Source organism: Solea solea, chromosome 6, assembly GCF_958295425.1.
Source record: "Solea solea chromosome 6, fSolSol10.1, whole genome shotgun sequence".
Taxonomy (NCBI): domain Eukaryota; kingdom Metazoa; phylum Chordata; class Actinopteri; order Pleuronectiformes; family Soleidae; genus Solea; species Solea solea.
This window is the reverse complement of record NC_081139.1, coordinates 30,879,622-30,897,733: the sequence shown is the minus strand read 5'-3', so window position 1 is coordinate 30,897,733 and position 18,112 is coordinate 30,879,622. Positions and strand designations below refer to the sequence as shown.

At 44.0% G+C, this 18,112-nt stretch overlaps 1 protein-coding gene across 1 annotated transcript in view; it reads left to right on the top strand.

Moving 5' to 3' along the window:
• The window catches only part of LOC131460188 (NACHT, LRR and PYD domains-containing protein 12-like), a 366,580-nt gene that overhangs the window by 4,457 nt on the left and 344,011 nt on the right, over window positions 1-18,112 (top strand). The window contains exons 3-5 of the mRNA XM_058630459.1: window positions 2,443-2,562; window positions 2,903-3,108; window positions 3,514-5,304. Of these exons, the coding sequence (XP_058486442.1) occupies window positions 2,443-2,562; window positions 2,903-3,108; window positions 3,514-5,304 (2,117 nt within the window). The remainder of the gene's footprint in view (window positions 1-2,442; window positions 2,563-2,902; window positions 3,109-3,513; window positions 5,305-18,112) is intronic.

Below are 18,112 nucleotides of genomic sequence, written 5' to 3'. Positions count from 1 at the left end.
GTGAAAGTCCAGTTGGGGTTGATGAGCAGACCTGTCCCGCCACCTCTTTCAGTGGATCTGGGTGTGTGGGAGAAGGAGTGGACGGAGGAGAGAGCTGCAGGGGTGGCTGTGTTGGAGGGTGTTATCCAAGTCTCAGTGAGAGCAAGGAAGTCCAGGCATTGTTCAGTAGCAAAGCCAGAGATGAACTCAGTCTTGCGGGTAGCTGACTGGCAGTTCCACAGGCCCCCTGCAACAAGGTGTTGGATGTGTGTGGAGCGGGTGGGATAGATAAGTGAGGACAGGTTACGGTGATGCTGTGAGTGATTGTGAGGTTTGTAGTATCTAGGGATGGGCAAACGATACCGAGGCTTTGGAGCTTGTGTCGCTCTTCCTGAAGCAGGCTGGTCCGAAGCGCTGTGTCGAGGCTTGTATCAAATCTCCGCGATCACATGACCGATGACGTTTGAAGCTTCACACGTCACAACGAACCACCGGAAGTGAGGTGACTGATTCGAAACTTTGGCGCGGCTTCGTTCTTTTTAAGGAGACCGAGATGCCCAGTGTTCCCCCCGCCTCATTGCGTTCTTACAGACCTTTGACAGCGACAACCCTACTTGAGCACATTTCCCTTATGCACATATTCACTTTATTTTGACACTGTAGCACAAGCACAATCTCACATATTCACAAAAGTACCTCTACAATGTTGCATTTGAATCTTTTCATATTATGTTACATCACAATCATAAGTCATAACCATAAGTGGTTTCCACTGAATTGCATAAAAACTTCTCACTAACTCAGTCACACCTCCAAAACACATGTTTCAAGTAATTACAGGTAATAACAGGACAGCACATTTAACATTTTATTAGTCAATTGACATTTTATAGTAACACTAATGTGTGAACAGTGATTCTTAGAATGAAGACACAACTGCTTAATAATGACTTTATTGCTTTTGTGTTGGAACTGGAATCAATGATGTGTGAATCATTTGGAGGTTCATTGCTGCTATAATTGCAGCTGACCACTAGATGTCACTGGTAGCGTCTTTCTTTGAAGCTTTGAGGCTTCGAATCTTTTTTCGGTACAATCAGAAAGAAGCCTCAAAAGCGTCATGAGGCTTCATTTGCCCATCTCTAGTAGTATCTATGAGAAGAGACATGAACAGGAATGGAAAAAAGGCACATATGTAAAAGGTAGAAAACACTTGCAGACAGGTACTTAGCCTCGTTAGTACCTGTTAGACTCCGGTTTAGACTCCTTTGTCTTTGTCTTCCTGAGTCTTCGTCTGAAGAGTCTGCCGCTGAAGCTGCCACTTCAAAGTGAGTGCTGCTTTTTAAAAGACACCTGATTAGGTGCAGATTGGTTACAGCTGTGTTGGCCACTCCCCTGTAGCCAGTGAAACTTCACACCTGGTGATGGTAATGGCTCAATAGAAACTATGTCAAAACAGCAACAATAACAACTTTTTCTTTGACCTAGCAGACAAATTTCAACAACAAACTTTCACCTTAACTAAACAGACAAGTCAAAAGTCAAGAAACCCAGCTAGATACAATAGCAATTGATGAAATAGCAACCAAATAAGAAAGACCTACAGAAGTGATACTTAGCTTAATTCCAGTAGTCCTATGAGATACCCAGATAGTCCAAATGCACACTGACAAATGCTGGTTTGGGTCTGGTTTAAATCTTACTTCAGCTGTGTTGGCCACTCCCCTGTAGCCAGTGAAACTTCACACCTGGTGATGGTAATGGCTCAATAGAAACTATGTCAAAACAGCAACAATAACAACTTTTTCTTTGACAGAAGTGATACTTAGCTTAATTCCAGTAGTCCTATGAGATACTCAGATAGTCCAAATGCACACTGACAAATGCTGGTTTGGGTCTGGTTTAAATCTTACTTCAGCTGTGTTGGCCACTCCCCTGTAGCCATTGAAACTTCACACCTGGTGATGGTAATGGCTCAATAGAAACTATGTCAAAACAGCTACAATAACAACTTTTTCTTTGACCTAGCAGACAAAATATCAACAACAAACTTTCACCTTAACTAAACAGACAAGTCAAAAGTCAAGAAACCCAGCTAGATACAATAGTAATTGATGAAATAGCAACCAAATAAGAAAGACCTACAGAAGTGATACTTAGCTTAATTCCAGTAGTCCTATGAGATACCCAGATAGTCCAAATGCACACTTATAACATGATATTTAAGTGGGGGGACCGCATGTAATCGATTGAGGGGCAACATATGGCCCGTGGGCCGCCAGTTTGCCACCGCTGCTGTAGAGGATCAATCTTTACACAAAGATCAGCGACCACAGGCTGTAAACCTAACATCATTCCCTTCACTCCAGACTCTGGAGGTCACACTGACACTGAGGCTGCTTTGTGATCAAAGTGTCTAAACAAAGATCATCATCAGTGATCATGTGATGTTTGTGTTTGCAGAGGTCAGAACCAGAGACAGAGAGCAGAGTCTCCAGGACCCAGCGGTCTGTCTGTGAAGAGTGATGAGTCTATGGGAACACCTTTATACTTCAGTCATGAACCTGGAGCCTCAGAGACAAAGTAAGAGACTCAATAAATAATGCTCTCAAATCAATATGATATGCTCTTGAATTAAGATAAGAAATAACCTCCATCTGTTGGAGGAAAACGTCCAAACTTCAGAGCAGCTCTGAAAGCAGCTTCACATCAACAGCTCATTTCTTTTATTTGTGGTTCAAATTGAATTTGACTGGACTTTTGTGAAGGAAGAAGAACTAAATGTGTGTGAGCAACAGACTGAACTGAACTGATTCAGAATCTGATGAAACGGATCAATGAGTCAAACCATTGACGAGTCAGAGAGAGTGTGTCACCGTCCACCTGTCCCCGATGTGTCAGTGATAAAGAAATGTCTTCACAGAGACAAGTTTGCTGTGGACAAGCAGACGTCCCGCTGTCCTCTGTGTCAGGACGTCCTGAAGGATCCAGTCTCCACCAGCTGCGGTCACCGGTTCTGCAGACGCTGCATCTCCTCATACTGGGACCAGTCTGGTCCACCAGGAGACTCCTGCTGTCCCCAGTGTGGACAAAGACCCAGGACAGGACGTGGACCACAGGGCATCTTTGGTAAGACTCATAAGGAGAGCAGCTCCCATCAGCACTAGCAGACTTTAGAAATGGAAAAACAGGAGAAAACTGTTTAAAAGTTAAAAATGTGACTCATGTTAACTCCATGATGGAGTGTAACTCTCTGCTGCCCCCTGCAGGTTGAAGAAATGAAGGTTTCCCCTCATTTTGCTGCTTTTCTTTCATGATTGTTCTCTTGTATGCAGATGATACTCTTTCCTTCACAATCATCACAGTTCTTCTAGAATGATTCAGTCTTTCAGAATAAAGTTATTCAAGTCATTAAAGTGAAAATTTAGTTTTTCATTTGACAACAAACAACATAAAACAACAACGTCACAGAACAACATGACACTGATGAAAATAATCCTCAGCTGCTCACATTCTTTGTCTCTTGTCTTTCAGCAGATGTTGGTCTGCAGAAGGTTCTAGATGAACATAAGATCAGTCTGAGGAGCAGATTTGAACATGTGACTGAAGGAACTGAAGGAACAGGAAGTAGAACCCTCCTGAACAGGATCTTCACTGAGCTCTACATCACAGAGGGACAGAGTGAAGAGGTCAATACTCAACATGAGGTGATGCAGCTGGAGACGACCTCCAAGAAGAAGATGGTCCAGGACACTCCCATCAAGTGCTGCGACATCTTTAAAGCCTTACCTGACCAGCAGGGGAGCATCAGAGTCGTCCTGACCAACGGCGTCGCTGGTGTTGGAAAAACCTTCTCGGTGCAGAAGTTCACTCTGGACTGGGTCGAGGGTTTGGAAAACCAGGATGTGAATCTGCTGATTGTGCTCTCGTTCAGGGAGCTGAACCTGATCAGAGATCAGCAGCACAGTCTTCTCACGCTGCTCCATGTTTTCCATCCAACATTAGAGAAGGTCAGAGCAGAGGAGTTCGCTGTCTGTAAACCTTTGTTCATCTTTGACGGCCTGGATGAAAGCAGACTTTTACTGGACTTCAGCAGCAGGACGCTGGTTTCTGACGTCACACAGAGGTCATCAGTCAACGTGCTGCTGACCAACCTCATCCATGGGAATCTGCTTCCCTCGGCTCTCGTCTGGATAACTTCTCGACCTGCGGCGGCCAATCAGATCCCTCCTACATGTGTTGCCAGGGTAACAGAAGTACGAGGCTTCACAGACGACCAAAAGGACGAGTACTTCAGGAAGAGATCCAGAACTGAAGATCTGTCCAGCAGAATCATCTCACACATCAAGACGTCCAGGAGCCTCCACATCATGTGTCAAGTCCCAGTCTTCTGCTGGATCAGTGCTACAGTTCTGGAGCACATGTTGACCACAGAGCAGAGAGGAGAGCTGCCCAAAACCCTGACAGACCTGTACTCACACTTCCTGCTGGTTCAGACCAAGTGGAAGAAAAACAAGTACGATAAAGGACGTGAGACGAGTCCACGGGAGCTGACGGAGGCCGACAGGGACTTTCTTCTGAAGCTGGGGAGGCTGGCCTTTGAACATCTGCAGAAAGGAGACATCATGTTCTACCAAGAAGACCTGGAGCGGTGTGGTCTTAGTGTGACAGAGGCCTCGGTGTACTCAGGAGTTTGTACAGAGATCTTCAGAAGAGAGAATGTGATCTTCCAGAAATCAGTCTACTGCTTTGTTCATCTGAGCGTTCAGGAGTTTCTGGCTGCAGTCTACATGTTCCACTGTTTCACCAACAGGAAGACAGAGGTACTGCAGGACTTCTTCAAACAAGAAGTTAATGATGATGATGATGATGATGGTGGTTACACTTCTCTGGATGTGTTCCTGAAAGCAGCCATGGAGAAATCCCTTCAAAGTGAAAATGGTCACCTGGACCTGTTTGTTCGCTTCCTTCATGGACTCTGTCTGGAGTCCAACCACAGACTCTTAGGAGGTCTGCTGGGTCAGACTCAGAACAGAAAATCAGAAATCATCCAGAGGGTCATTGAGAACCTGAAGGAGATGAACACAGACAACATCTCACCTGACAGAAGCATCAACATCTTCCACTGTCTGACAGAGATGAACGAGCAATCAGTGCATCAGGAGATCCAAGAGTTCATGAAGTCAGAGAACAGAAGACAGGAACTCTCTGAGATCCACTGCTCAGCTCTGGCCTACATGCTGCAGATGTCTGAGGAGGTTCTGGATGAGTTGGACCTGGACAAGTACAGAACATCAGACCAGGGGAAACAGAGACTGATTCCAGGTGTGAGGAACTGCAGGAGGGCTGTGTGAGTTCAGACATGATCAATAACATCATCAGTCAGTGATGATTCATGGTTTGGTTTATCAAATACACACAGAAGTCAGTTCTTCTCGTTCTTCTCAGTTTGTTTCTTGAGATGTTTTAAATGATGAATGTGAAGATTTGTCAGCTGGTTGTGATTCTTGTTTTGAACTGAATGAAAACACCAAATCACAACATTCTCTCAAGTCTCTGTTCATGATAAGACAGAAAGACAAGAGAAACCAACAGTTTACACAATGAACAAACACTAGGGGGCAGTGGAGAGAAAATCTGTGGCAGAACCAGACTCAAACATGTGCAGCATCTGCCTCGACCGGTAGTGGTGAAAGGACAAAATGGAGGACAGAGGAGAGCAGGGGGAGAGAAAGTGAAAGAGGGAGATGAGGTAGAGACAGAAGAGAGAGACCAGGGGCAGAAATATAACAGTTGTGTCAGCTTCTAAGTTTAAACAGGACTTATGACATTTTTATACAACTACAATGTTATTGATGATCTATTAATGAGACATAAACATTAGACTGATATCAACTTTAACTAGTACCGAAAGCGGTAATGAACAGGTTCGAGCTTGAGGGCTCGTGAGTCTCCATGCGCCCATGTCGCCGCACGAGTCCTCTAGCTCATCTCCCGTTCATTCACCACATGCGTTACTAGTTATTTTCAGTCCTAGTTATTTTCAGCTCGGACTATTTTCAGCGTCCCTGTGCTAAGTTAGAGGGCACTTCCTGTTTAAAATGGCCGACTTCCTGTTGGGTGAAAGGTGTGTCCGTAAACGTGTTCAGGGACGGTCCCTTGACTGACATATAAAGTTTCGTGAAGATCGGACAATGTTAGACTTTACTTCCTGTTTCGGGAGTTCTACTCCCTGTAGGGAGGTCATCCTTTACAGACATGTTCCGGACGGGTCTGAGGTCTCACATATCAAGTTTCAAGTGGATACAACAATCCCTGTTAGAGCAGCATGAAAAACTGTAAATAGTAGATTTGATAGATTTGTATGCAGCTGCCTCCATCATGTGGTGAAAAAAGGGTACTGCACGAACAAACCACACACTTGCATAGACTTCTTCAGCCATGGTCCATCTTGAACCCTAGCAAATTTGGTTGGGATGGGACCTTCTATTGCAAAGTTATAAGAGTTTTGAGTGAATCCTTTGCAGTGTTGCCATGGCAACACCGTTGAATGATTTGTTATCATATTCAGCACGCGTCATCGACCATGTGTTTTGAATGTTTTCACTGATTTTGAGTTTGATACGATGAACTCTGTAAAAGTTATAAGCGAAATTGTGAATTTGTTGTATTTTCTGTTACCACCAGGATGCGCTGTTTTTGAAATTTACAGTCTTTGCATAGGCATCTTCAGCAAGGACCCATCATGGATCGTCACAAGTTTGGTTAAGATCTGACCTTCCATCGCAAGTAATAAGAGATTGTTGTGTTGCGAAGAATCGTGATTATAGCCAACTTTGCCGCCCTTTTTCTTGTACGCCATGATACTTATTGAAAAGATTTTGATACCTTTGGATCCTCAACTTGTCCACAGTGACCTCACTAAGTTTGAAGGTGATCCCATAAAAATTGTAGGACAAGTTTGTTCAAATACCATTGGTGCGAAATAGACAAAATCGGCAAAAAATGTACTTTCAATCCAAGATGGCGACTTTCCTGTTCATTTTAGAGCATAGGCTGCGTGGACTTTTTTGACCGCCCCAACCTAAGGAACGCGTGTACCAAGTTTCGTGCATGTACATTAAACGTGCTCCTCAGGAGGACAAGTTTTAGGGGTTATAAGAGTTTCGCCTTTTGTTGTGAAAAATATGAATGAACCCCAACATTTGGCGCCCCCTATCTCGTACACCATGCAACATTTTGAAAAACTATTGATAACTTAAGCTCCTCAACTTGTTCACAGTGACCTCACCAAGTTTAAAGGTGATCGCACAAAAGCTCTCGGACTAGTTAATTCAAATACCAGGAGTCATAGTGTCTGCTGTCACCGGGGGCGCTGTTTTTGAAAGTGAATATTTTCATATAGGCGTCTTCAGGGCCAGACTATCATCAATCCTAGCAAGTTTGGTTCGGATTGGACTCGGATTCGCAAAGTTGTAGCAGTTTGTTTTTTTGTCACAAATATCAGACTTTGCTGTGTTGCCATGGCAACACCGTTGAACGATTTGTTATCATATTCAGCACGCATCATCTACCATGTGTTTTGAATGTTTTCACTAATTTTAAGTATGATACGATGAAGTCTGTAAAAGTTATTACCGAAATTGTGTATTTTCTGTTACCACCAGGAGGCGGTAACAGTTCCTGTTAGTTTAAGAGTTTAGGCTTCCCTAGGTTTTTTGACAGTCCCGACCTAAGGAACACGTGTACCAAGTTTCGTGCATGTACATTAAACGTGCTCCTCAGGCCCATAAGTTTTAGGGGGTGGACCAGTTATTTGCCCCGCCCACTTTCATTTTTTAACGCACATTCCCCGAAACACATATAAACGTAAATTTACACCAGGTCTGATGCGCTTGCAAAAATTGGTGAGTTTTGGGGCATGTTCAGGGCCTCAAAAACGCAATTTACTTTGGTGAAGAGGAAACGGAAGAAGAAGAATAATCCTTACGAATACAATAGGGTTCTTGCAATAATCCTTACGATTACAATAGGGTTCTTGCAACCCAGTTGCTCGAACCCTAATTATAGTATCATATTAATAATAATAATAACAATACTACTGGTTTCAAGCAGCAACTTTGTCTAAAGTCTCATCTTTTATTCTTTATTCAGGTTGAGGGGCTGCAGATTGACAAAGATCAGCTGTTCTTCTCTGGTCTCAGCTCTGAAGTCTAACCCCTCACACCTGAGAGACCTGGACCTGAGTGAGAACTATCTGCATGATTCAGGAGTGAAGCTGCTGTGTTCTGGACTGGAGAGTCCACATTGTAGACTGGAGACTCTGGGGTGAGTTCACTGACTCTCTGTCACTGTTGTAAATATCAGATGTTTCCTCCACAACTGAAAGTCATTCATGTTGTCACATGAGTTGAATCAGTGATGGTTGTTCCATGTTTCCACTTTTTCTTCCCTCAGATGTAGAATCAGGATCTTTTCACAGCTGACGTGTTTTTTGTTTGCTAAAGTGTTTCAGTCGCTGTAGTTTTCACGTCAGTCGCAGCTTTGACCTTTTCTGACTGAACTTGATGTTTTTCACTTTCTCCTCTGACACGTTCACATGTAGCCAATCAGAATGAGTGTTGTTGATGATGTCACAGCTGTGGCTGTTTACAAACAAACAGGAGCGTCCTCGGTTGGCTCAAGATGGCGACCTGGGCGGTTGGTCTGCGGTTAGCTCCCAAACTATAAGTTATACCACGTCAAAAAACGGCAACTAAACCAACTATTATGATTATGGCTACTCTGTGAGGATAGAGCACGTTGTAAGTAAATTGATGGACACCTCTTGCGGTTTTCTTACATGCTGGAATCTCCACATGTATGGATTAGGAGAGACACCTGCAGAGAACATCAGAGGGGAGATCATCAAGTTGCGGGTGCTGCTCGCACCTGAAGACAAAGAAAAGATGGGCTTTCTTGTTGACACAGTGCATAGAGTTGGAGTTCCCCTGGATAATGCAGCACGACCTGTCATTGTGCAGTTCACAATGAGATCCTTTGGAAACAAAGTCTGGAAGATTTCACGTGGCACTGAGATTCTCAAGGAGAAGAAACTACTGGTTAAGGAAGATTTGACACAAACTGACAAGATGGTTAAGAAACAAGCTCTGGCCGCTTGTGGAAGCTGCCAGAAAGCAAGGGAAACGTGCTGGTTTTCGTGGTCCAGAAGCCTATATTGAAGGAAAAAAGGTGAATTGTTAAGTTTAGAATGGGTTCTGGACTTTAAGGGTTATGTTAAATTTTTTTTGCAAGAAACTCATTCATCTAGAGATGATGAAAGATTTTAGAAGTCTCAGTGGGGGGACAGTTTTTTTTTCTCATGGCTCAAATAATTCAGCTGGAGTTGCAGTTCTTTTGAATAGATTTAATGGTGATGTGCTGGATTCCGCTTTCTCAGATGATGGTCCATGGATTATATTGGTCTTAAAGGTGGACAACCTTCTGTTTATTATTTGCAATGTTTATGGTCCAAACAGAACAATTCAAGCAAAAGATATGTTTTCTAATCTCTCTGCAAAGCTGACTGACTCTAAATTGCCACTAAAACTCTCAAAATGTCATCAACAGGCTTTATTGTCTTGGAAACTGTGTTATATTCACAACTTTTCACCACATAAAACTCTTATTTGGAATAACAGTGATATTACTGTTAATGTTACACCACTCACAAGACAATGATATGGTGCAGGAATGAGTTCACCTTTTATTCCTCACAAGCAGGATTAACATAAAGATAAACAAAACCGACACATCCCTCAGTTAGCACAACAAACCCACTCCCGAGCACGCTCTGGCCAACAACAAAGAAAAACAAACAACTCTCCTCCACTACTTGGCTGACAGTCATCGTTTTCTGACTCTGCCCTCTGCTGGCAGCGTAAAACGTAGTTAAACAACAGTCTTCTGTAACAGAATCTGTAAAATAAACTATAATAACTATTCAGGTGTTACATTAACAAGAAAAGTCTATATAAGGAGGCCTGGATTGAAAGGGGTATTATCTATGTTTCTGCTTTGTTTGATAATAAAGGTCATCTTTATAGTTATGAACAATTTCTAAGAACAAAATCTTTTCCTATCATTTATAAAGAGTTGATTTCTGTAATGCCAGCTATTCCCACAGGCATAATTGAATGAATGAAATGTCACCTTGGCCATCAAAATATTGATCCTCAAGTGCCTTCTCTACTTATTGGTGGGATACCATTAACAGATGTAAAGTGTACAAACAAACATATAAGGAAAGAGATTCAAAACTAGAACAAGATTTCACCCAAAAGCAAATCTTTCTGGAATTCACAATTTGATCATATAAAGTGGCGCAAAGCATGGTTATGCCCCTTTCAGTTTTGTGTTTGGAATAAAATCAGAGAAGTTCATTTCAAAATCTTACATCATATTTACCCGTGTAACACAATCATTTCAAATGTGTTGACATTGATGCTAAAGTGCAAAACTGAGCCAGAAACGACTTTACATCTGTTTTATCACTGCCCCTTTTCTTTTGTTTTTTGGAGAGACGTAGAGAAGTTTATTCAGAACAGGACTGGTCATGTCATAGCAATTGCCCCAAAGGATATTGTCACTGAATTGAATTGTAGCAACAGATCTTTAAATCACATGGCAAATCTCATTCTTGCAATTGGCAAATTCAATATTCATAAAGCACGATTCTCTAAATCCTTCCCTAACATGAACAGTTTCACAGTTGAATTCAACTTGTACATAGATACTTTATCCTCTATGTCAAACAAAAAAAGTGCCAGCGCACATTACTGTATTTCCATGAGTTCTTTTCCGTAGCCCCTATTTAAGACATTATGGCTTTTCTTTTTGTGTGTTTATTTATTTCATTTTTTATTTAAATTGCATTTGTTTTTATGTTTTTTATTTCGTATATATGTGATTTGTATTACTTGTTTCATGTTTTACTGATATGCACTTTGTATTAATCTGTATATACTAATTTCTGTATATCCTTGTGGCTAAATGTCTGTATGTTCCTAGTCTTGAATAAAAAGTTAAAAAGTAAAAAAAAAAAAAAAGATCTCATGGTAGAAACTTAAAGAACTAGGTTCACATACTTGTGCTGCTGTCTTTACGTGTTGACAATAAAATAATAGAAACAAAAAAAAGGAGCTTCCTCTCATCTTCAAATCAGCTGCTGTTGTTTTTTTAAACTTTCATTTCATTTACAATAAACTCATGTTATTCACTGATGAATAAAATAAACTCCTTACGGGGGGGGCGCGAGTAGGCTACAGGATGGGAAGGAAAAAAAATAAAAAATCCCGAAAATTCCCCCCATGTCGAAATGCAAGTGGTTGGATTATTATAACAAACAAATAAATCATCCTCATGGCGACTTTTTGGTACCAGGTACTATTTTTAGTACCTGCTCCTGCGAGGTTCCAAGCACTAAGCAGGAACTATGCGATGATTGGTCAGACTGCCGGCCGCTGACTGGCCAGAGTCCCGTCACAGGGACTGGGGTAAAGTCACTAGTCACTCGGGTGTGTGTGTGTGTGTGTGTGTCGCGTATAAAACAAAGTCACAGCAGTTTCACTCAGCCGTGCAGTGATGACTCCGCCCACATTAAGTAGGTACTTTATTTGTAGTTGAAATGCAAGAATTACCGCAAGAATTGAGGATCTTTGCAAGGCAAAGCAGGCTCAGGTCTCACATGAACATCGCCTGCAAGCTTCTGTAAACTGCAATGAACCAGCTTTGGAGGGGCCCAGCTTGCAAAAGGTTGAGAACCCCTGGTCTAAAGTCTCATGTTTTATTCTTTATTCAGGTTGAGGGGCTGCAGATTGACAGAGATCAGCTGTTCTTCTCTGGTCTCAGCTCTGAAGTCCAACTCCTCCCACCTGAGAGACCTGAACCTGAGTGAGAACGAGCTGCAGGATTCAGGAGTGAAGCTGCTGTGTTCTGAACTGGAGAGTCCACATTGTAGACTGGAGACTCTGTGGTGAGTTCACTGACTCTCTGTTACTGTTGTAAATGTCAGATGTTTCATCCACAACTGAAAGTCATTCATGTTGTCACATGAGTTGAATCAGTGATGGTTGTTCCATGTTTCCACTTTTTCTTCCCTCAGATGTAGAATCAGGATCTTTTCACAGCTGACGTGTTTTTTGTTTTCTAAAGTGTTTCAGTCGCTGTAGTTTTCACGTCAGTCGCAGCTTTGACCTTTTCTGACTGAACTTGATGTTTTTCACTTTCTCCTCTGACACGTTCACATGTAGCCAATCAGAATGAGTGTTGTTGATGATGTCATAGCTGTGACTGTTTACAAACAAACAGGAGCTTCCTCTCATCTTCAAATCAGCTGTGTCTCAGTTCATAAGGCTGGATCCTCCAAGTGTGGACTCATGGTCCAGATGTTGTCAACATGTGTCACAGCACCGTGACGTGGGCGTGTCCCAACTGTCACATGACTCGTCATCTGGTGTATGTTTGGCGGACGACCGTGTCCCAGAATTCTTTGCAGCAATAAAGGTGGTGGTAATGCACCTTTAAGCTGGTTTACTAAACACAGATGAATCAAAGAATCAAATCAAGTGTAAAATATAGAATTGTAAAGATGTTGAGAAGAAGTGTGATTCAGGACTTTGAAGTGTAGAGGGCAGTATTGAACCTCTCAGTGTACAGCCTGCACACAGACTCCACCTGTTTCTGCTTCTTATCATTGATTCATTTCATTGAGTTGAACTTGATGTGAAAAGTGAGGCTGTGTTGAAATTCACCTGTGACTTCTTTGTCATTTTGCTGCTGTTTCTTTGCGTCAAACGTCTTTATTCTTCACGTTCACTTGAACTGAACCTTCACACACTCGCGTGTCTCACAGTCACATGACTCATGCTTTCTAAATACACTGTAGAAAATGTTCAGATACATTTTCATCCTCACAGCTGATATTTGACTCACACATTAAAATTCACCTGCTGAACAAAACACTTTAAATTCTTTATTCAGGTTGTGGGACTGCTGTTTGACAGAGATCAGCTGTTCTTCTCTGGCCTCAGCTCTGAAGTCCAACTCCTCTCACCTGAGAAAATTGGACCTGAGCAGGAACCAGCTGCAGGATTCAGGAGTGAAGCTGCTGTGTTCTGGACTGGAGAGTCCACATTGTAGACTGGAGACTCTGGGGTGAGTTCACTGACTGAAGCTGCTGTTGTTTTTTTAAACTTTCATTTCATTTACATTAAACTCATTTTATTCACTGATGAATAAAATAAACTCCTTAAACACACACACACACACACATAGTCACACGCGCACACACAGACACACACGCACACACACACAGTCACACACACAAAGTCACACACACTCACACAGTCACACAGACACAGTCACACACACATTGTTCTAAAGTTTCATGTTTTATTCTTTATTCAGGTTGTGGGACTGCAGTTTGACAGAGATCAGCTGTTCTTCTCTGGCCTCAGCTCTAAAGTCCAACCCCTCTCACCTGAGAAAACTGAAACTGAGCTGGAACCAGCTGCAGGATTCAGGAGTGAAGCTGCTGTGTTCCGGACTGGAGAGTCCACATTGTAGACTGGAGACTCTGGAGTGAGTTCACTGACTGAAGCTGCTGTTGTTTTTTTGAACTTTCATTTCATTTACATTAAACTCATTTTATTCACTGATGAATAAAATAAACTCCTTAAACACACACACAAACACAGTCACACACACACACACTCACACACACAGTCACACACACACACGCACACACAGACACAGTCTCACACACACACACACAGTCACTGTAGAACTTTCTAGCAGGCAAAGCTATTTGTCTTTCATTCTATTTATCTGTTCATTGTTGTAACTGGGATCAAAGCACCGTTGCCTTTAAAGTGCCTTTAAGGTGCATCGTCAAAGCCATGTTTTGTTATATATTGCCTTCGTATGCGCCTTTGTAAATCTATCTATCATCAGAACCTGTAAGACTTGTCGGTTTTACAACCTAATTGACTGTACTTAGTAGCTAACAAGATGCTGTCTAACTAATTAACTTCAAACTAATAACTGTCTAACCACTAACTGACTGCTGCTTGATCGTGTATGTGGAATAAACCTTCAGAAAGACAGTCGAGTTGTGCCCGCCGTACTTGTTCTGGTTACCCTTTCCAGAAGGGAGTATTGAGCTGGAAAGACCAGCCAGCAGAAATCTGGACAGTTGTAAATCCGTGGTAGTACGGACTGCCGAGCGGAGGACGACAATCGTGAAGTACCAGGACGCTGGTGAAGTGAATCAGTCGTGAATCACTCAACGGAGAAGCTGGAGCAAAGAGCTAACGGGACCGTTGAAGGATTAAAGCAATCAATAAAACGGAGGAGCCGGAGCAAAGAGCTTACGGAGCCGTTGAAGGATTAAAGGAATCACTAAAACGGAGGAGCCGGAGCAAAGAGTTTACGGAGCCGTTGAAGGATTAAAGGTGCCGCAGCCGAGTGAAAGGCTGTGAAGATTGCACAAGGAATACAAAGCTCTTCTGGGCAAAGAGCCTCACAGACTGTGACATTGTGACGTCGACAGCTTGGGGCGTGGACATTCTTGTGCCATTCATGGACGTGTCGTTTGCAAAGAACTGAATCCTTTGAACGAGTCATTGGCAACGAACCAGAGAGTCAACTCCAATCAATTCCAATTCCGGAGTGAGTCAGGAGTTCAAAGAAGTAAAATGGCAGACGACAAGCCAGATCTGGAAAGTCTGCAGCGGAGACGGTCAAATACGCAGCGGAGCCTAACAACACGTATTAACCGCCTTAATGTCAACGCTGGTTGTCTAGGTGCAGAAAAATCGACTGGATGTGGCACCAGCCCCCCTCACCAGCCCCCTCAATGGTCTCAACAACCTAATCACGGACCTACTGTCAGTTTCGCTCAGCCTCCAACCCTCACTAGTACACCACGATCACCAAGGTTTCATACCGCTCCTGCTAACACCAGCATGGCACAAGAGAGCACAGTAAATGCTAGCAACTTTGGTATGAACAATTCCCTTGCCCAAATAAGATTCACACCAATAAACTTACCCAAATTCTCTGGAGAGAGTAGAGAGTATTGGCGCTGGAAGGCTGAATGGGCGAAGCTCCAGGCTCATGCGGATCCCTCAAGATCAGAAGAGATTAAGAGGCTTCAGCTGTTGGAAAGCATAAGTGAGCCCGTAAGGAAGGACCTCCGATTGTCTCGTTGCAAGGATGTAAGCGACGTTTTGAAAGAACTAGAGAGCTGCTACGGCGATATAGCAGCCACAGTAGAAGACATTTTGTTGGAATTACATTCCAAACCGGTTGTGAAGGATCCTCACCCTAGGGAGACACTAGAGTTGGTCTCAGATTTGGAGAATGCAGTATCAGATCTAACAGACTTAGGGTGGGAAGAAGCTATGAATAATCCCATAGTGATGGGGCCATTGGAGAGCAGACTCCCTAAAAGTATGCAAACTCAGTGGCTCAAAGAGGAGTGCAACGCCGAGCAAAATGCTCTCCCCGGGGACTCGTATCAAGAGACTTCTACTGTTCTTGCAAAGCGAAAAGAAGATACTTAGAAGACTGGCGCGTTTGCCCAGTGAATCCAGCAGGCCACGCCCTACTCATGCTTCTGAAAGGCCCAATTACCGTGAGAAGTCAGCTGATTGCAAGAGGGAGAGGACGGCGTTCACTAGAGCAACTGCAACTTAAGTCATAACCTGTACCGGCGATAACAAGCAGAAACTTTGCGCCTTGTGCGGTGAGGGAGAGCATGAACTGTTCCGCTGTGCCACGTTTAGGAAAGCTTCCCCATCGGAAAGAAAGGTCCTAGTAGAAAAAGCAAGATCATGCAAAAAATGCCTAGATAACCACAAAGCAGACGGTCCCTGCAATGCAAGGTTCCTCTGTACCAATGTGAGGTGTATGGACAGCCCAGCAGATCACCACTATCTTCTCTGCCCGAAGGCTACTGCAAAGTCGGGGAGACCTCGCGGTTCCACAGTGGAGCGGGAGGCTGCGCTCGCCCAAATAGGATTGTCGCCTGACCAGCTAGAAAGAGTGCGCAAAGCCTACACAAATAAGGTGACAATGACTGTGTGTACCGACAGGAACATACTAAAGCTGTGTATAGTCAAGCCAAAACGCCCTATCCTCATGATGCTTATGTTCGTCACAGCAAAAGGGGGAAACAGCGTTGGAACTATGCTCGACCTTGCCTCAGACACGAATTACATAACACACCCAGTCGCAGAGAAACTCGGATTAACTGGTGAACCTGTCCTAATTGCCTTGCATGGAGTAAAGACATTCAAAGAGATAATACAAACAAAAAGGTATCTTGTAACAATAAAGGTCTGGACTTCGCAAAGGACTTTGAGGCTTCGCCAATTGAACTGCTATGGGTTGGACACCATCGCGAGAGTGAGTCACTTAGTGACATCAGAGGGCTTGGAGAAGTTCTTCTCGGGAGTTGAACCGGGAGAGCTGACTCGCCCAGAAAGCATCGAGCTACTAATTGGCGCTGGAGAAAGCTCCCTAGCCCCAAACAAATTGCAAGAGATCGGTAATTTGGTGTTGTGGGACGGCCCTCTGGGCAAAACTGTGAGTGGCAGGCACCCTCGTTTTATTGAAAAAGTAAGGGCGACCTAACAGTACCTAAGGACGGGTATGTGCAATAAAGAGATCCTGGAATGGCTGAGATGGGACAGCATCGGCGCTGCCTGCAACCCTGCCTGTGAAGGGTGCCGTTGTGGAAAGTGCCCACCGGGAGGGAAGGAGATGACCCTTGCTGACGAAAAGGAGCTTGAAGTGATAAAGGCAGGCTTAACCTTTAAAGAGAGTGACACTCACTGTTACCAGCCGCACTGGGACGCAAAGTACCCCTGGAAAGAAAACCCGGCATCCCTTCCCAACAACAGGAAGGCCGTAGAAGCAATGTTCCTGATGACATCAGATTCACGAGATGGTGAAAAGAGGAGCCGCAGTCAAGCTTACCAAGGACGTGATGGACAGCTGGAAAGGCAGAGGAGTGAGCTTAAATAGTATTTTGCTCAAAGGTCCGGACGTACTCAATCCCATCAGAGCAGTTCTCCGATTTAGGGAAGGTAGACATGCCGCCATTGGCGACATCACCAAGATGTACAACTCGGTGTGGTTGGAGGAACAAGAAGTCCATGTACACCGATTCCTGTGGAGAGACTCTCCTTCTGATGAAATTGAGGATTATGCCGTTGTTAGAGTGAGAATGGGAGACAAACCCGCTGGGTGCATCGCACAAGTGGCCATGCGGGAGACTGCGAAGTTACCCCAATTCACCGACATGGTGGAGGAGAGGAGAGTCATCGAAGAGGACGCTTACGTTGATGATCTTCTCGTGTCACACAACGATTCACAACACTTAGATAAGATTCTAGAGGGAGTGGAGAAGATCCTGAAAGCAAGGGGCTTCTACCTCAAGCCCTGGGTACGGTCTGGTCAAAGTGGGAGGAAGGACGAGGCAAAGCCTGACCAAATGACTCTCCTTACTGAAGGAGAAGTGGATGGAAAAGCACCAATCCCATTAACTCGTCGCGTCCTACTGAGCCAGATCACTGGATTGTACGACCCAATCGATCTAACAACACCTGTGAAGCAAAAAGGTGTGATTCCTGTGAGGAAGGCCTCCCAGGAGGCTGGCAAGTTCACTAAGGACACTTGGGATGAGTCCCTCTCTGACGAACTCCGAGGGAAACCAATCGAGCTGTTCAAGGAGTACACTCGCTTGGGGAGCATCAAGTTCCACAGAAGCCTCACACCCTCCGGCTGGAGGGGCGAGCCCTGGGGAATCACATTCTCTGACGGAAGCTGTGAATCTTACGGCGCCGTACTGTACCTGCGATGGGAAACGTCAGATGGTGTAGTTACCCGGTTGGTGGACTCAAAAGCCAAGTTAACCCCCTTAAACCAGAAAGGCGACGCAGTCAAAGCCGAAATCTGTGGGGCTTTCTTCGGCGCACGCCTGAAGGAATACATGCTGAAGCATGGAAGATTGGCTGTAGAAAAGTGGTACCACTTCATAGACAGTCAGACTGTGCTGGGAGCCATCCAGCGAGACAGTTACGGATTT